The sequence below is a fragment of the Trichechus manatus genome, unplaced genomic scaffold (genome assembly GCF_000243295.1).
Source record: "Trichechus manatus latirostris isolate Lorelei unplaced genomic scaffold, TriManLat1.0 scaffold00107, whole genome shotgun sequence".
Lineage (NCBI taxonomy): Eukaryota > Metazoa > Chordata > Mammalia > Sirenia > Trichechidae > Trichechus > Trichechus manatus.
The window spans coordinates 3,804,130-3,824,504 of record NW_004444043.1 but is presented as its reverse complement, the minus strand read 5'-3'; the positions used below and the strand labels follow the sequence as shown (position 1 = coordinate 3,824,504).

Sequence of the window (20,375 nt, the reverse complement as noted above, 5' to 3'; positions counted from 1 at the left end):
GAACTATTATGATATGCATCTTCTTATTTCTAGCATTTCCTTGGTCAGAATTTTTTCACAGCTCTCTTTGGTAATTAAATGCTTATCTATTGATTTTACAGGAGTATTCTTTTACTCTCCCTGGAACGTACAAAACTAGTATGGTGTGTTTGCAAGATACTTAAAATGTGCTTTTGGAGTGAGTTCTGGAAGTTCTTTGAATTTATGGTGCTAGATATAACAGCAGAATTTCATAACTACAGTATATCTGGCTTCTTATTCAAAACAACACAGTAGTCAAATGACTCATAATATGGGGTTTTCCCCTTTTCCAGGAATTTTTGCCTCTGAGGTAGATTTCCAAGGTTGTTAGTCAAATACAAGAGAAGCACGTGGTGAAGGGGAGTGGAGTCAGTCAGAAGCACCAGATTCTGGTTGTTTCTGCAGAGCATTAGTGACCGTGGACAAATCCCTAACATCTCAGCTTCCTTATCTCTTAAAACCAGGGGTTTAATTGGTCACCTAATAAAGGCCCTTCAAATAAGAACAATTAATAAACTTAACGTAAAATAAGATTTCACACTGTTTTTACCAGGCATTTTACTTGCAAGGGCAAACCTTAAATTTTTCATTTTAGAAAACCTGAGTGACTATGCACAAAAAAGTACTAAAATGATTCAAGAATTAACGAAGTCATCAGAGACATTATTCATTTGCCATGCAAACAGAAGTTCAAAGTACACCTCTGCATCTTACATCCTTAAGAGAATGATTAATTCCAGTTCTCTCAACCTCACATCCAGCGTCCCTGTGACCGCAGACCTTTGGTTCTATTTCTACATAAGACCAAACGGGTGGGGCTGAAAGAACTCCAATTCTTAACATTTATTTTAGGTTAGCCACTCTGTGAAAGCTCAGAGGTGAGAGTATAGATCTGGCAGTATTCCGTGGTGGGTGCTCGCAAGATTCCTGACAGGCTGACTCAGTAACTCTGAATCTGAAGGGAAACGTGCCACTCGTGGAGATGAAAGGCTACTCCCTGTAAATTCCTTGACCAAAAAAGGGTGCCCATCTCAAATGTGGAAATCCTGGTGGCATAGTGGTTAAGAGCTACGGCTGCTAACCAAGAGGTCGGCAGTTGAATCCACCAGGCGCTCCTTGGAAACCGTTTGAGGCAGTTTTACTCTGTCCTGTAGGGTCGCTCTGAGTTGGAATGACTCCACGGCAGTGGGTTTTTTTAATCTCAAATGCAGGGAAGGGGGAGTGAATTCTAATTCCGCGTTTACTCTTCATTTCCCCCTACGATTTGCCGCCAGGGAAGTTAAGTCACCTCAAGGTCAGGTGGCCCGTCCTCGCGCCGCGCTCGGAGGACAGCAAGGGGCATACAGACGTCCGGAAACCCAGGCTGGGCGGGCCTAGGAAGCCGGCAACACCCCGGGCGTTGCCTCCGAACCTGTAATAATGGGTGTGGGAAATGCTTCCTGCGACACCCCTTCTTGAAGGCGCCCGCCTAACAGGGAAGGGGCTCCAGCCAGCCCCCCCTAATGACCCCTCCTCTCTTAGGCGCAGGACCTTCCACCCCAGGTGGGGGAAGGGCGTTCCCGTCCGAACGTAACCGCCGCGTCACGCCCCGCCTCTGGTCTGGACGCGTGTCGGCGGCTTCGGGGCGGAGTCGGAAAAATCTTGCAGTTCCCGTCAGTGCCGCGTTGCCAGGCGATGAGAGGAGGAGGAGGAGGGGCCGACGGGAAGAACGAGCTCGGCTTGGCACAGATGGAGCACGCGCCAAAGTCGCGGCAGCGCAGTCGCCCGTTTTCCTTTTCGGGCGGGAGAGCCCAGGTTGGAGCCGCGCTCAGCCCCACCCCTGACCCGAGCTGCGCACGCGTCTTGCGCGGGACCGCCTCCGCCCCTCGCACGGCTCGGGGCAGGTCTGCGTGTCTGGCCAGTGGTGGCGCCACAGTCGGAGCTGCCCCGGGGGTGGCGAACCGAGTGTTCTGGAGGGAAGGGTACGGGAGGAGGCGCAGGAAGAAGGAACGCGGGGGGCGGCTGCCTTGCCCGCTGCGGCTCAGGAAAATGGTGTTCGAGTCTGTGGTCGTGGACGTTTTGAACCGGTTCTTGGGGGACTATGTGGTGAACCTGGACACGTCCCAGCTCACTCTGGGCATCTGGGGAGGTAACGAGAACGCCGCCGTCCCACAATCTCACCTCCCTCCTAGTCCCCTCGCTGCCCCAGCCGGGCCCCGTCTTTTTGGGGCCCCTAGCTCCCCAGGCTCTGCCGCCTGCCCCCTGCCTTTTCGGCTCAGGTTACGTAAACCGGGTGGCCGTTTCCGAGCCTTCGCCCACGAGTTTTATTTTATCGGGTGGGTGAGGGATGAAAAGTTCCCCCTTTCCGAGCAGAACAGTGGGCTCCATGGATCTTGAGTTCAGATCCCGCCGAGGCGTCCTTTCCGCCCCGCGCCGTCCGGTTTCACCTGCGCTCGGCTAGAGGAAGCGACGAGACGCTCCCGGGTTTGGTTTCATCCCTGTCATTTTCCCCCTTGGGTTATGATGCAGGCCCCAGAGAGCCCACAGAGTGTCGCACGCTGCTTCGCATGTGAAGGCATGGTGCTGTGACAGAAGACGCCCTGCTACTTCCTTCCCTAGCCTGTTTTGGCTAAACCCAGGGTATTTTTTCGGCTCCCCCTTCAAGCTGCACAACCTGGACGCCGGGTTGCCTCCCTTCATTCGGCTGATAACCAAAAGTGAAACTCGGGTGCAGAATAACTCAAACGGTGGTTGGTTGTAGTTTCTTAGTTCACAACCTGACCAAGAACGTGTCAATTTTGTGAGGCTTTGGGATTTAGTGGGTCAGAGTGAATTACTGAATTAAAAAAAAAAAAGAAATAGGTCCGCCCTGCAACAACTCAGACCTACAAAAGACCGGAATGAACATGCACTTAAGGCTGCTGAGATGGTGAAGGACCGAAGCTTTTATTTTGTGTCAGTTTATGCTGGTGCACAGCCTTACTTAAAGCTTCATTTTTAGTGCATCCATCTGTTTTTATATTATACTTTTATTTACTTTAAACACCCATTAGAAATTAGACTGCTTTTTGAAACTAATTTCCCATGCCAATCAAAGTTAGGGTTTATTTTTTGTGTGAATAATATATTCTGATTTAAAAAGTAATTAACTGTTCTTGAACATGTACTTTCACCCTTCTAAAATACTTGTTTATCTTGATTTTTCTGGTTTATGAAATAGTGTAAACAATTAATTTTGATAAGACCTCTTGTTACCACTGTTTGGCATGTAGTAGCGTGTTAGAGTGACTGACTACAAGAACTAGAGACATCATAGTGCCAGAAATTTGCATATTGTTTAATCTGTGCTGCTTCTCAGTTGCAAAGTAAAAATAATAAAGCTTGTCTCCACCAAACCGGGAAGGAAATCTTAAGAAAACATGAGACGTGCTTTGATCTGTAATGGAAGGTTGCTTCTAAATTCAAGATAAAAGTTTGTGTAGAGGATGATTTGTCAGCAAATTTATTTATTTAAAACTTACATACAGTAAAATTCATTCTTGTGGTGTACAGCCCTGTCTTGACAAATGTGAAGGGGCATGTGCCCGCTGTCACAATCATGTTACAGAAAAGTTCCATCAACCCCCTAAAATTCCCTCTGCTGTCCCTGTGTAGTCTGCTGCCTACCCCCACACGTTTCTGCAACCACTAATCTGTCTCCATCTGTACAGTTTTGCCTTTTCCAGAATGCCATATAAATGGAATTATATAGTATGTTGCCTTTTGGGTCTGTTTCTTTCACTTAATTTCGTTTCTTCCACTTAATTTCACTTCTTTCACAAAATGCATTTGAGATTTATTCATGTGTTGAGTACATTTCTATCTATATATTTATTGTTGTGAAAATATACACACCAAAACATTCACCAGCACAACTTCTGTATTTACAATTCATTGACATTGATTACATTTTTCATGTTCTGCCACCATTATTGCTGTCCTTTTCCAAAATATTCTTCCGGCATTGACATAAACTCAGTGCCCCCTGAACAAAATCGCCCTCTTTCTCCCTCACCTGGTAGCCATTAATAATCTTTGGTTTCTGTATTTTGCTTATTTGATATAAGTGATATCATACAGTATTTATCCTTTCGTGATTGACATTTCACTCAGTGTAATATTTTCAAGGTTCATCCATGTTGTGGCATACATCAGAACTTCATTTCTCTTTACAGCTGCATAATATTCCATTGTATTTGTATACCACATTTTATCAGTTCATCTGTTGTTGGACATTTTGGTTCTTTCCACCTTTTGGCTATTGTGAAAAGTGCAATGAACATTGGTGTACAGGTTTCTGTTTGAGTTCCTGCCTTCATTTCTTCTGAGTATATACCTAGGATTGGGATTGTTGGGTCATGTGGTAATTCTGCATTCAACTGTTTGAGGAACTGCAGAAATGTTCATCCGTAGTGACTGTACCATTTTACATTCTCACCAGCAATGAATGAGGGTTCCAGTTTCTCCCCAACCTTGCCAACACTGGTTGTTTGCCATTTTTTTGATCATTGCTATTCTAATGGGGGTGAAGTGATACCTCATTGTGGTTTTGATTTGCATCTCCCTAATGGCAGTGTTATGGTTAAGCCCATTGTTGCAGCCACTGTGTCAGTCCATCTAGTAGAGGTCTTCCTCTTTCTCACTGGCCCTCCAGTTTACCAAGCATGATGTCCTCCAGGCACTGATCCTTCCTGATAACATGTTCAAAGTATGTGAGATGTAGTCTTGCCTTCCTTGCTTCTAAGGAGCATTCTGGCTGTGCTTCTTCTAAGACAGATTTGTTCATTTTGCTGAAGATCATTCAAAAGCAGCTGCAGCAGTTCATTGACAGGGAACTGCCAGAAATTCAAGCCAGATTCAGAAGAGGACATGGAACAAGGAGTATCATTGCTGATGTTAGATGGATCCTGACTGAAATCAGAGAATACCAGAAAGATGTTTACCTCTGTTTTATTGGCTATGCGAAGATATTCAGCTGTGGATCGTAACAAGTTATGGATAACACTGCGAAGAATGGGAATTCCAGAACACTTAATAGTGCTCATGAGTACCCTGTACCTAGATCAAGAGGCAGTCATTTGGACAGAACAAGGGGCTACTGCATGGTTTACAGTCAGGAAACATGTGCGTCAGGATTGTATCCTTTCACCATATTTATTAAATCTGTGTGCAGAGCAAATAATCCAAGAAGCTGGACCATATGAGTGAAGAAGAACATGGCATCAGGATTGGAGGAAGACTCATTAACAGCCTGCGATATGCAGATGACACAACCTTGCTTGCTGAAAGTGAAGAGGACTTGAAACACTGATGAAGATCAAAGACTACAGCCTCCGTTACAGATTACACCTCAACATAAAGGAAACAAAAATCCTCACAACTGGACCAATAAGCAACATCATGATAAACGGAGAAAAGATTGAAGTTGTCAGGGATTTCATTTTACTCGGATCCACAATCAACACCCATGGAAGCAGCTCTCAAGAAATCAAAAGACACATTGCATTGGGCAAATAGGCTGCAAAAGACCTTTTTAAAGTGTTAAAAAGCAAAGATGTCACCTTGAAGGCTAAGGTGTGCCTGACCCAAGCCGTGGTGTTTTCAGCTGCTTCATATGCATACGAAAGCTGGACAATGAGTAAGGAAGACCGAAGAAGAATTTGACATCTTTGAATTATGGTGTTGGCGAAGAATATTGAATATACCATGGACTGCTAAAAGAATGATCAAATTTGTCTTGGAAGAAGCGCAACCAGAATACTCCTTCAAAACAAGGATGGTGAGACTATGTCTCATATACTTTGGACGTGTTATCAGGAGGGATCAGTCCCTGGAGAAGGACATCATGCTTGGTAAAGTAGAGGGTCAGTGAAAAGGAGGAAGACCCTCAATGAGATGGATTGACACAGTGGCTGCAACAATGGACTCAAGCATAACAATGATTGTGAGGATGGCGCAGGACCAGGCAGTGTTTTGGTCTATTGTACATAGGGTCACTATGAGTTGGAACTGACTCGATGACACCTGACAACAGCAACAACTATGGCAGTGTTTTAGAGCTCAGCTGCTAACCAAAAGGTCGGCAATTTAAATTCACCAGCCTCTCCTTGGAAACCCTATGGGGCAGTTCTACTCTGCCCTATGGGGTCTCTATGAATTGAAATCGACTGGATGGCAACGGATTTGGTACGGGTTAGTGACTAATTTTTATAGGAGCAACTCAACAGGTCTTCCTTCCACACAGCCACCGGGTGGCTTCGAATCACCAACCTTTTGGTTAGCAGCTGAATTAACCGTTGTGCCACCAGGGCTCCTTTATGGTAAGTCTCAAAATAAGGTAGTGTGAGTCCTCCAATTTTATTCCTTCGCAAATGATTTTTTAAATGACACATCAGTGTTTTATGTATAGAAACTGGTTATATTTTAATAAATGAAGCTTTAATTAAGAATAAGTTTTTTTTTTAAGACATTCTTCGAGAATTTTAAAAGTAGTAACTTTTGATAAACTTAGAGAGTTTTTAAAAACATTCATTGGACATTTCAATAATAGAAACTACATGCTGTGTAGGAAAAAATTTAAGACAGTTTATGTTTTATGGCCTCATGTCGGAATGACCTACTGGTAGTTTTAAATGTGTGCTTTTGCTAGGCTTCTGTGTAACAATCCAGATAATTTCACTATTAGCATATTAGTAATATTAATTAGTATTCTGCAGTTACCTTGATGGACTCAAAGGTAATAATGAGTAATGCTCTGAAAATTTGTTTCTGAGATGGTTCTTTGGAAATCACAATCCATTTTCCCTTAGAAACATTGTTGTACATGAGTGAGGAGTTTAGAAAGCCTGTTTAATTATTATGTAGCAGAACAGTGCTATTACTGTTTGTTGCTACTGTGTGCTGTCTAGTGAATTCTGGCTCATAGTGATCCTATAGGACAGAGTAGAATTGCCCTATAGAGTTTCCTAGGCTATAATGTTTATGGGAGCAGATCCCCAGGTCTTTTCTCCCGAGAAGCAACTGACCTTTTGGTTAGCAGCGGGGCTCTTAACCATTGTGCCACCAGAGCTCCTAGGTAACTACTAGTAATAGTATATTCTTTTTTTCTAGATATTTTCTATACCTAAAAATATACATATAAATATATATGATTTTATATAAATGTCATCACCTTAAACATAACACCCTGTAACTTGATTTATTAAATATATCTCAGATACTTTTCTATGTCAGTACATTTAGAAATTTTGTTGCACTGATAAACCATAATGAATTTCACGTTATGTTTAATCACTCCCCTACTGATGGACGTTTAGATTATCCTTTACATTTTTGTAAAAAAAAGATTGAGTAGGAATTTTCTTCTGGTTACCAGTGCTGCTGCTACTACCATAATGAGTCTTATACAATAGACTGGGTGCCAGAAGCATCTATCTTATAAACAACAGAGCAAATGAAAAAAACGCATTGCTGTTGAGTCAATTCTGACTCATAGCGAACCTACAGGGCAGAGTAGAACTGCCTCATAGGGTTTCCGAGGAATGGCTGGTGGATTCAAACTGCCAACCTTTTAGTTACAGCTGAGGGGAAAAAAGAATTGACTCTAGGCAGATTTCGATGTTGATTAAGTATACTTTTTATACCCTTCTATTTATAATTCTCCACTCTTCCCCTGTATTCATTCAATTAGGGAGGTGTGGTACTTTATAGACTTACCTGAAATTTATCTCTCAACTTTTCTAAGCAATCCAGCATTTCACACGTTTCCTTCAAGAGCCAGGCTGTATCAGAATCTACAGTGGGTGCTTGTTATGCATATGGATTTTTGAACCCTTTTCCAGAGATTATAATTCATCTGTGTGGATTAGGGATGCCAGAAAATTTTTGTTATTGTTGTTGGACAAATGACACCAAGAATTGTGATGCACAACTAGGTGCATTTTAAGAGGACTTTCAGGGCAAAAAATACTAGAAATTCAAACAGGCTGAAGTAGTAGGAACGGTGGTTTGTGTGATAGGGTTATCATTTGTAAGATAGGGAGAAAATATTGAAGTTGTCAAGAATTTCATTTTACATGGATCCATAGTCAACGCCCATGGAAGTAGCAGTCAGGAAATCAAACGACGTATTGCATTGGGCAAATTTGCTGCAAAAGACCTCTTTAAAGTGTTAAAAAGCAAAGATATCTGTCACCTTGAGGACTAAGGTGCAGCTGACCCAAGCCTATGGTATTTTCAGTCGCCTCATATGCATGTGAAAGCTGGGCAGTGAATAAAGAATACCAAAGAAGAATTGATGCCTTTGAATTATGGCATTGGTGAAGAATATTGAATACACTGTGGACTGCCAGAAGAACGAACAAATCTGTCTTGAAAAAAGTACAGCCAGAATGCTCCTTACAAGTGAAGATGGCGAGACTTCCACTCAGGTACTTTGGACATATTATCAGGAAGAACCAGTCCCTGGAGAAGACATCATGCTTGGTAAAGTAGAGGGTCAGCAAAAAAGAGGAAGACCTTCAATGAGATGCACTGACACAGTGGCAGCAGACGGGGTGAGACCAGTGGAATATCTTAGATAGCTGCTCACAAGCTTTAAGACCCCAGAGACTACTCACCAAAGTAGAATGTAGAACATTTTCTTTATAAACTATGTTATGCTAATTGAGCTAGATGTTCTTCGAGACCATGGTCCCCAGAACCCTCAGCCCAGTAATTTGGTCTCTCAGGGACTTTGGATGTGTCAGTGGAGCTTCCATGACCTTGCCTTGGACAAGTTGTATTATGCAAGTTGTATATTGTGTACTGTCTTACCCTTCACCAAAGTTAGCGCTTATCAGTTGTCTACTTGGAGCCCTGGGGGTGTAGCAGTGGTTAAGAGCTCTGCTACTAACCAGAAGGTCAGCCGTTCGAATCCACCAGCTGCTCCTTGGAAACCTTATGGGCAGTTCTGCTCTGTCCTGTAGGGTCGCTATGAGTCAGAATCGACTCAGTGGCAGCGAGTTTGGTTTTATTGTCTAGTTATTGTTTTTCCTTCCACATCCCTCCTCTCCCTGGTAGCTATCAAAGATTGTATATTTTTGTGTGTAAATCTTTTCATGCATTTTCATAGTAGTGGTATCATATAGTATTTGAGTTTTTATGATTGACTTATTTCACTTAGCATAATGCTCTCCAGATTCATCCATGTTGTGGGATGCTTTGCAGATTCATCATTGTTCTTTATCGTTACGTGGTAGTCCATTGTGTGTATGTACCATAGTTTGTTTATCCGTTCATCTGTTGATGAGTACCTAGGTTGTTTCCATCTTTTTGCTATTGTGAACAGTGCTGCAGTGAACATGGGTGTGCATATGTCTATTTGTGTGATGGCTCTTATTTCTCTAGGATATATTCCTAGGAGTGGGATTGCTGGATCATATGGTATTTCTATTTCTAGCTTTAAAGAAAGCGCCATATCATTTTCCAAAATGGTTGTATCATTTTGCATTCCCACCAGCGTTGCATAAGAGTTCCAGTCTCCCCACAGCTTTTCCAACATTTGTTATTATTATTTTTTAAATTCATGCCAGTAACATTAGAGTGAGATAATATCTCATTGTGGTTTTAATTTGCAGTTCTCTAATGGCTAGTGATTGCGAGCCACTTGGATGTCTTCTATGGTGAAGTGTCTGTTCATATCCTTTGCCCATTTTTTAATTGGATTATTTGTGCTTTTGTTGTAGAGGTGTTGGGTTTTCCTGTAGATTTTAGAGATTAGACCTTGGTCGTATTTGTCATAGCCAAAATTTTTTTCCCAGTCTGTAGGTTCTCTTTTTACTCTTTTGGTGAAGTCTTTTGATGAACATAAGTGTTTAATTTTTAGAAGATCCCAGTTATATAGCTTATCTTCTGGTGTTTGTGTATCGTTAGTTATGGTTTGTATCCTGTTAATGCTGTGTATTAGGGCCTTTTGTGTTGGCCCTATTTTTTCTTCTATGATCTTTGTCATTTTGGGTTTTATGTTTAGGTTTTTGATCCATTTTGAAACAGTTTTCGTGTATGGTGTGAGGTATGGGTCCTGTTTCATTTTTTTGCAGATGGACATCCAGGTTTGCCAGCACTATTTGCTAAAAAGACTGTCTTTTCCCCAGTTGATAATCTTTGGGGCTTTGTCAAAGATCAGATGACCGTTAAGTGGATGAATTTACATCTGGGTTCTCAATTCTGTTCTGTTGGTAAGTGTATCTGTCCTTGTATCAGTACCAGGCCATTTTGACTACTGTAGCTATATAGTAGGTTCTGAGGTCAGGCAGTGGGAGTTCTCCTACTTTATTCTTCTTCAGTAGTGCTTTACTTATCTGGAGCCTCTTCCCTTTCCATATAAAGTTAATGATTAGTTTTCTATCTCTTTAAAGAATGCTGTTGGTATTTGGATCGGGATTGCATTGTATTTGTAGTTTGCCTTGGGTAGAATTGATATTTTCACAATGTTGAGTCTATGTATCCATGAGCATGGTATGTTTTTCCGTTTATGTAGGTCTTTTGCAAAACACTCTTGCAGTAGTGTTTTGTAGTTTTCTTTGTATAGGTCTTTTACATCCCTGGTTAGATTTATTTCTAAGTATTTTATTTTTTTAGGGGTATATAAATGGTATTGTTTTCCTGCTGTTCTTCTCATCATTCTCTTTATTGGTGTATAGGAATCCAACTGATTTTTGTATATGTATTTTATATCCTGCTACTCTGCTGAATCTGTTAGTTCTAGTAATTTTCTCGTGGAGTCTTTCCAGTTTTCTATGTATAGTATCATATCATCTGCAAATAAGGATAGTTTTACTTCTTCCTTACCCATGTGGATACCCTTTATTTCTTTTTCTTGCTTTACTGCTTTAGCTAGGACTTCCAGCACAATGTTAAATATGAGTGGTGATAAAGGACATCCTTGTCTTGTTCCTGTTATCAAAAGGAATGTTTTCAGCTTCTCTCCATTAAGAATGATGTTGGCTGTTGGTTTTGTATAGATTCCCTTTGTTATGTTGAGGAATTTCCCTTCTATACCTATTTTATTAAGAGTTTTTTTTTATCAGAAATGGGTATAGGCCTTTGTCGAATGCCTTTTCTGCATTGATGCATTGATTGAGATGATCATGTGATTCTTTTATTTATATGGTGAATAACACTGTTTGATTTTCTGATGTTGAACCATCCTTGGATACCTGGTATGCATCCCACTTGATCATGGCGTATTATTATTATTATTATTTTTGATATGATGCTGAATTCTATTGTCTAGAAGTTTGTTGAGAATTTTTGGGTCTATATTCATGAGAGATATTGGTCTATAATTTTCCATTGCTTGGTTTTGGGATCAGGGTTATGCTGGGTTCATAGAATGAATTTGGAAGTATGCCTTCCTTTTCTGTGTTCTGAAATAGTTTGAGTAGTACTGGTGTAAGCTCTTCTCTGAATGTTTGAGTAGAATTCTCCAGTGAAGCCATCTGGGCCAGGGTTTTTTTTTTGTTGGAAGTGTTTTTTTGTTTTTTAAATTACCTTTTCAATCTCTTCTCTTGTTATGGGTTTGTTCAGATTTTCAGCTTCAGTTTGTGTTAGTTTGGGTAGGTAGTGTGTTTCTATAAATTTGTCCATTTCTCTAGGTTTTCAGATTTGTGGGAGTATAGTTTTTCATAGTGCTCTGTTATGATTCTTTTTATTTCAGTTGGGTCTGTTGTAGTGTCCCCCATTTCATTTCTTATTTGGGTTATTTGTGTCCCTCCTGTTTCTCTTTTGTCAGTTTGGTCAGTGATTTGTTGATTTTGTTGATCTTTTCAAAGAACCAACTTTTGTTTTTATTGATTCTTTCTATTGTTTTTCTTTTCTCTTTTTCATTTATTTCTGCTCTGATCTTTATTATTCCCTTTCTTCTGGTGGTTATGGGCTTCTTTTTCTGTTCTCTTTCTGTTTGTTCCAGTTGTGTAGCTAATGTTTTGATTTTATCACTTTCTTCTTTTTTGATGTGTGCATGTATTGCTGTAAATTGACCTCTGAGCACTGCGTTTGCTATGTCCCAAAGGTTTTGGTATGTTGTATTTTCATTCTCGTTTGATTCTAGGAATTTTTTTATTCCATCTGTGATTTCTTCTATTACCTCATGGTTTTTAAGCAGTGTGTTATTCAGTTTCTATGAATTTGATTTTTTTCCTTGCTCTTCCTGTTATTAATTTCTACTTTGATGACGTTGTGATCAGAGAAGATACTTTGTATCATCTCAGTGTTTTGGATTTTGTTGAGGGTTGCTTTGTGACCAAAGATGTGGTCTATTCTGGTGAACGTTCCATGTGAATTGGACAAGAATGTGTGCTTGCTGCTGTTGGATAGAGTGTTCTCTGTATGTCTGGGAGGTCAAGTTTATTGATTGTGGCCTTTAGATCTTCCATATGTTTGTTGAGTTTCTTTCTAGTTATTCTGTCCTTTATTGAGAGTGTTGTATTGAAGTCTCCTACTATTATTGTGGAACTGTCAATTTCTCTTTTCAGTGGTGTTAGAATTTGTTTTATGTATTTTGGAACCTTGTGATTGAGTGGGTAGGTATTTATTATGGTTATGTATTCATGATGGATTGTCCCTTTAATCATTATACAGTGTCCTTCTTTGTCCTTTATGGTGGGTTTTGTTTTAAAGTCTTATTTTATCTGAGAATAGTATTGCCACTCTGCTTTTTTTTGGTATCTGTTTCCTTGATATATTTTTTTCCATCCTTTGATTTTTAATAAATTTATGTCTTTGTTTCTAAGGTGTGTCTCTTGTAGACAGCATATTGATGGGTCCTGTTTTTAATTCATTCTGTCACTCTGTCTTCTTTGTGGATGCATTGAGGCTATTTACGTTCAGTGTGATTATCGATAGGTGTGAGTTTATTGCTGTCGTTTTGTAGTGTTCTTTTATTTTTGTGGTGCTAATGTTTTCCTTGTTCTTTTTACTCTCCTGTGCTGAATTACTTTGTTTGTGGATTTTTGTTTGTATGTTTCATTTTTGTAGATTTTGTGTTTACTGAGACTTTGTTTTTCTTCTTTATTTTGATGAGTAGGTTTGTTAACTTTTTTTGTGGTTACCATGAAATTTACACTTATCTTCCTAAGTTTGAACTAGTTTTTTATTACTTTGTATTGCCTTGACTTCCTCTCCATTTGAAAGTTTTATACATACACGGTTTTTTCCCTCTTTTATTGTTCTAACGTTGTTGTCAATTACAGATTAACCTCTCTGGTTCCCTGTTGTAAATCATTTAGTTTTGTTTTATCCTTGAGAGTTGATTACCTAGCTCAGTATCCGGCTGATGTGGTCCTGCATCCTAGATTCATGCTGTTGTTTGATGTTATTGGTTCTCTAACCGAAGGACTCCCTTTAATAATTCTTGTAAGTTTGGTTTGGTTTTTACATAGTCACTTAATTTCTGTTCATCTGGAAATGTCCTAATTTCACCATCATATTTGAGCCAGAGTTTTGCAGGATATATTATTCTTCGTTGGTATTTTTTTTTTTTCAAGGTTTTGTATGCATCATCCTATTGCCTTCTTGCCTGCATGGTTTCTGCTGAGTAACTGGAGTTTAGTCTTATTATTTCCACTCTGTATGTGACTTTTGTTTTTCTCGAGCTGCTCTCAGGATTCTTTCTTTGTCTTTAGTTTTAGCTAGTGTGATTATGATTTGTCTTGGTGATTATCTTTTGGGGTCTCTTCTGTATATAGTTCCATTGAGTGTCTTGCATGGTCAACTTTTCATCTTTCATTATATTAGGGAAGTTTTCTATCAGCAATCCTTCAATGTTCCTCTCTATATTTTCCATTTTCTCCCCCTTTTCTGGAACTCTGATCACTCGAAAATTTTTGCTTTTGATTGTATCCCACATCATTCCCAGGATTCCTACTTTTTTTTGTTCTTTTTTCTGATTTTTCTCAAACAAAGTGATATCCAAGGATTTGTCTTTAATTTTGCTTATCGTGTCTCCTGTTGTGTCACACTGCTCCTCAAACCTTCTATGATAATGTTCATTTCTGAAAACTTGTTGTTTATCTTTTGGATTTCTAATAGGTGTTTTTGTTTGATTTGGAGTTGTGAGTTTATTTTGACATTTTATTCCTGTATTATTTTCCTGACTTCTTCCATGTTTTGTTTGTGTTTTCCATGATTTTGTATATTTTTTCCTTATTTTTGTCTGCTTTTTCTGTCATCTCTCAGATACCCCTGAATATTAGAGTTTTGAATTCCCTATCAGGTAGTTATAATGCCTTTTTTTCTACCAGAAGGTCATCTGGTATTTTATTTTGGACGCCTACTGGGATGATCTTGTCCTGTTTTTTTTTTTTTTTTAATATTTTAATATTGTCTGCTATTTTCGGAACATTCAGTAATTATTTTCTTCATTTATTGGTTGTAGATTTGTTTGTTTCATTCTGATTTTTTGTTTTATTTTGTATGTCTGGGCAGGTCGGCTGGGGGTTCTTTGTTATTTGCTCGTTTGTGGGCATGATACTTCCACCCCATTATCCGATGGGTAGGGCCAGTCACTCAGCTATGATGCAGCAGGGCAGGTCCAGCAGAGGGGGAGGGGCGGGGATGGGTCTTTTGTGGCACGTACTGTGGCCGACAGCATGGAGCTAGGGGGTTTTGAAAGGTAGGATCCAGTGGTCTGCACCTGTGCTGCTTGGGGGTTTGGTGCTCAGCGTGCGGTACAGAAAGACAGGAGGGAATGGGAGAATGTGATGTGTGGAGCTAAGTAAGTGTGAGGAAGAAGGGAAAGAAGGGAGAAACAGTAGCCAAACAAACAGAAAGGGTACTGTGGAAGCCTGCCATTGGTGTGGCACAGACCCAGGGAAGCCACGTGCCTGTGGCTTTCTAGCCAGGAGATGTGGCACAATCCCTCAAGAAGGGACAGAATCAACACATGTGGCTAGGTGGGTGGGAGAAAGGAAAGGAAGAAAGGGAGAGAGAGATAAGAAACTGAAGAAAAAAAGAGAAAGGCGCGTGCAGCTATGTGGTCAGTAGAAAGGAGAGGAAGGAAGGTAGAGAGACAAAAACTGAGGAAAAAAAAGAAGAACCAAAAAATGCCCCAAGGGAGCCTACACGAAGCAGCTCCCTGGCTGAGCTGCGCTGCATAGCTCTTCAAGGAGAGGAGATGTCACATGGTGCCAGGTGTTCCCGAGAAGGGTAAGGATGGAAGGTAGGGAGAGATAAGAAACTGAGAAAAGCAGGAAAAAAAAAAAAAAAGCCCCGAGGGAGCCCACTGGTGTGGTGGCGCAGACCAGGGAAGCAGCTCCCCAGCCGAGCGATGCTGCACAGCTCATCAAGAAGGAGTGGATATGGCACACAGCGCCAGGTATTCAGGAGGAAGGAAAGAGGAAGGTAGAGAGAGACAAGACACTGAGAAAAGAAAAATAAAAGAATAAAAATACCCTCAGGGAGCCCACCGTTATGGTGGCATGGACTAGGGAAGGGGCTCCCCAGCTGAGCAGTGCTGCACAGCCCATCAAGAAGGATCAGAGATGGCATATGTCGCCAGGTATCTGGGAGAAAGGAAAGAGAGGAAGGTAGAGAGAGACAAGAAACTGAGAAATGGAGGAAAAAAATGCCCCCAGTAAGCCCACTGGCATGGTGACATGGACCAGGGAAAGGGCTCCCCAGCCGAGCAGTGCTGCACAGCTCATTACAAAGGAGCAGAGATGGCACATGGCACCAGGTGTTTGGGAGAACAGAAAGGAAGGGAAGTAGAGAGAGATAAGAAACTGAGAAAAGAAAAAAAAAGCCCACTGGCTTGGTGGTGTAGACCAGGGAAGTGGTTCCCCAGCAGAGCAGCGCTGCTCAGCCCATCAGGAAGGAGCGGAGATTGCAGATAGAGCCAGGTGTTCGTGAGAAAGGAAAGGATGGAGGTGAGAGAGACAGAAGAAACCAAAAGGGAGCCAAAAAAGCAACGACAGCAACAAAAAAATGGCACTGAAGGAGCCGACCGGTGGGGACGGAGCGAGTCAAAGTGGCAAGGAAGTGATGTCTCAGCGGTGGAGGCCGTGCAGGGGGAAGAAAGATGGGAGATACGGGAGCATATATTGCTGGTTACTGGGTGCTTTGTCTTCTGCTGGGAGCTTTGTGAAACTGCCTTCCTGTACTCCCTGTCTGCTGTTCTTGGTGGCTAAGGTGTCCATGATGGCAGATCCATGCCACATTAGCTGATGGGGACCTCCACTCTGTAGCTCTCCTCATTCTCTATTCTCTGTCAGTTTCTAATTCCGTTTGGTGCTTGGATGAATTCTTTATCCCTTCATTTGATGCTTAGGGTTCCAGAATTGATGTTTGTATCTGTTTTACTTGTTTTTTTTTTTTGGTCTTTGCTCTGGAGGGACAGCATGGTGCTTCTGTCTGTAGTGCTATGTTGGCTCCGTCTCCTGTTTTTTTCTTTTTCTGTGTAAATCTTTTGTTGTTACTTTATAATAGTGATCTCATGCAATATTTGCCCTTTTGTGATTGACTTATTTCAGTCAGCATAATGGCCTCCAAATTCATCCATGTTGTGAGATGTTTTGCTGACTCATCATTATTCTTTATCATTGTGTAGTATTCCATTGCCTGTATGTACCACACTTTGTTAATCCATTCATCTGATGATGGACACTTAGGTTTTTTCTATCTATAGTTACATTTTATAAGAAATGTGAGAACTTATTTGAGGAAAAATCAGATAAAAGAATTTAAAAAAATGAAGAAACTCTAAGAGTTATGTGGGGCTTTATCAAGAGAAATAACCCACAAGTGATTGGAGTACCAGAACAGGGGGAATAACAGAAAATACAGAGAGAATTGTTAAAGATTTCTTGACAGAAAACTTCCCTGATATCAAGAAAGATGAGAAGATAGCTATCCAAGATGCTCATCGAACCTCACATAAGGTAGATCCCAAAAGAAAGTCACCAAGATGTGTTATAATCAAACTTGCCAAAACCAAAGATAAAGAGAATTTTAAGAGCAGCTAGGGATAAATTAAAAGTCATCTACAAAGGAGAGTCAATAAGAATAAGCTCGGACTACTCAGCAGAAACCATGCAGGCAAGAAGGCAATGGGATGACATATATAAAGCCTTGAAGGAAAAAAAACTGCCAGCCAAGAATTATATATCCAGCAAAACTGTCTCTCAAATACGATGGCGAAATTAGGACATTTCCAGATAAACAGAAGTTTAGGGAATTTGCAAAAACCAAACCAAAATGACAAGAAATACTAAAGGGAGTCCTCCAGTTAGAAAATCAGTAACATCAAATAACAGCCCAAGACTAGAACACAGGACAGAGCAACCAGATACGGACTCAGATAGAGAAGTCACAAAAATACATCAAAGCTTGAAAATAGGAAAACAGAGATATCAATATGTAAAAAATGACAACATTAAAACAAAAAAGAGGGACTTAAAAATGCAGACATAGATTTTTCATATGGAGAGGAAGTCAAGACAATATAAAGAAATGAAAGACTGGTATAAACATAGAAAAATAGAGGTAAATATTAAGGTAACCACAAAGGAAACTAACAATCCTATGAGTCAAAATAAAAAACTAGAAAAATATGAACACTCAGGAAACACAAAATCAACAAAGAGAAAAGTGAAAAGAAAATACATATAGAAAAACGACTCAGCACAGAAAATTAAGCGGAACAAAGACACTGAACAACACACAAAAAAAGAGATCAAAATGACAGCACTAAACTCATACCTATCAATAATTACGCTGAATGTAAATGGACTAAATGAACCAATAAAGAGACAGAGAGTGGCAGATAGAATAAAAAAAGATCTGTCTATAGGCTGCCTACAAGAGACACACCTTAGACTTAAAGACACAAACAAGCTAAACTTAAAGGATGGAAGAAAAAATATCGAGGAAACAACACTCAAAAAAGAGCAGGAGTGGCAATATTAATCTCTGACCAAATAGACTTTAAAGTAAAATCCACCATGGAGGATAAGGAAGGACATTATATAACGATAAAGGGTCAGTACACCAGGAGGACATAACTGTAATAAATATTTACGCACCCAATGACAGGGCTCCAAAATACATAAAACAAACTTTCACAGCACTGAAAAGAGGGAGAGACAGCTCCACAATAGTAGTAGGAGACTTCAACTTGCCACTTTTGGTGAAGGACAGAACATCCAGAAAGAAGCTCAACAAAGACACGGAAGAGCTAAATGCTACGATCATCCAACATGATCTCATAGACATATACCGAACACTGCACCCAACAGCAGCCAAGTATACTTTCTTTTCCAATGCACATGGAACATTCCCCAGAATAGACCACATATTAGGCTGTAAAGCAAGCCTTAACAAAATCCAAAGCATCAAAATACTACAAAGCATCATTTCTGACCATAAGCCATAAAAGTAGAAATCAACAACAGAAGAAACAAGGAAAAAAATCAAACACATGGAAACTGAACAACACCTTGCTCAAAAACTACTGGTTTATAGAAGAAATTAAGGATGGAATAAAGAAATTCATAGAATCAAACGAGAATGAAAACACATCCTACCAGAACCTTTGGGACACAGCAAAAGTAGTGCTCAGAAGTCAGTTTATAGCAATAAATGCACACATCCAAAAAGAAGAAAGGGCCATAATCAAAACATTAACCCTACAACTGGAACAAGTAGAAAGAGAGCAACAACAACAAAAAAATCCCTCAGGCACCAGAAGAAAGGAAATAATAAGAATTAGAGCAGAATTAAATGAAATTGAGAATAGAAAAATGATTGAAAGAATTAACAAGACCAAAAGCTGGTTCTTTGAAAAGATCAACAAAATTGATAAACCATTGGTCAAACTGACAAAAACAGGAGGGGATGCGGATAACCCGTATAAGAAACGAGATGGGTGATATCACAACAGACCCAACTGAAATTACAAGAATCATAACAGAATACTCTGAAAAATTGTACTCTAACAAATTTGAGAACCTAGAGGAAATGGATAAATTTCTAGAAACTCATTACCTATCTAAACTAACAAAAACAGAGGTAGAACAACTAAATAAACCCGTAACAAAAGAAGAGATTGAAAAGGTAATTACAAAACTCCCAACAAAAAAAAGCCCTGGCCCGGATGGCTTCACTGGAGAATTCTACCAAACTTTCAGAGAAGAGTTAACACCACTACTACTAAAGGTATTTCAAACTTATTCTATGAAGCCAGAATAACCCTGATACCAAAACCAGGTAAAGACACTACAAAAAAAGAAAATGACAGACCACTATCCCTCATGAACACTGACACAAAAAATCCTCAACAAAATGCTAGCCAGTGGAATTCAGCAACATATCAAAAAATAATTCACCATGATCAGGTGGGATTTATACCAGGTATGCAGGGATGGATCAACATTAGAAAAACAATCAATGTAATCCATCACATAAGTAAAACAAAAGACAAGAATCACATGATCTTATCAATTGGTGGAGAAAAGGCATTTGACAAAGTCCAACACCCATTCATGATAAAAGCTCTATAAACAAAATAGGAATGGAAGGGAGATTCCTCAGTATAATTAAGGGCATTTATACAAAGCCAACAGCCAACATCATCCTAAATGGAGTGACTTTGAAAGCATTTCCTTTGAGAACAGGAACCAGACAAGGATGCCCTTTCTTGCCACTCTCCTTCAACATTGTGCTGGAGGTCCTAGCCAGGGCAATTAGGCTAGAAAAAGAAAAGGGCATCCAGACCAGTAGGGAAAAAAATCAAAGTATCTCTGTTTGCAGATGATATGATATTATACACAGAAAACCCCAAAGAATCCACAAGAAAACTACTGGAACAAATAGAAGATTTCAGCAAAGTTTCAGGATGCAAGATAAACATACAAAAATCAGTTGGATTCCTTTACGCCACCAAAGAGAACCTCGAAGAGGAAATCACCAAATCAATACCATTTACAGTAGCCCCCAAGAAGATAAAATACTTACGAATAAATCTATCCAGAGACATAAAAGATTTATACAATGGAAACTACAAGACACTACTGCAAGAAAATAAAAGAGACCTGCATAAGTGGAAAAATGTACCTTGCTCGTGGATAGGTAGACTCAATATAGTGAAAATGTCAATTCTACCCAAAGTGATCTACGGATACAGTGCAATCCCAATCCAGATTCCACTGGCATTTTTTAATGAGATGGAGAAACGAATCACCAACTTCACATGGAACGGGAAGAAACCCTGAATAAGTAAAGCATTACTCAAGAAGAAGAACAAAGTGGGAGGCTTCACACTACGTTATTTTAGAGTCTGTTATACTGCCACGGTAGTCAAA

The 20,375-nt window shown here is 40.0% G+C and overlaps 1 protein-coding gene across 3 annotated transcripts in view; it reads left to right on the top strand.

The window, feature by feature from the left end:
• The first annotated feature begins 1,930 nt into the window (after window positions 1-1,930).
• The window catches only part of VPS13A (vacuolar protein sorting 13 homolog A), a 287,428-nt gene continuing 268,983 nt past the window's right edge, over window positions 1,931-20,375 (top strand). For 2 of the 3 annotated variants that reach the window (XR_002825150.1, XM_023737736.1), the window contains exon 1: window positions 1,932-2,149. Coding sequence is in view for 2 of the 3 variants with exons in the window: in XM_023737736.1 (XP_023593504.1) it covers window positions 2,050-2,149 (100 nt within the window). In the remaining variant the exon portion in view is untranslated. Of the gene's footprint in view, window positions 2,150-20,375 lie in introns of all 3 variants that reach the window. The other variant, XM_004383283.2, reaches the window with a different exon arrangement.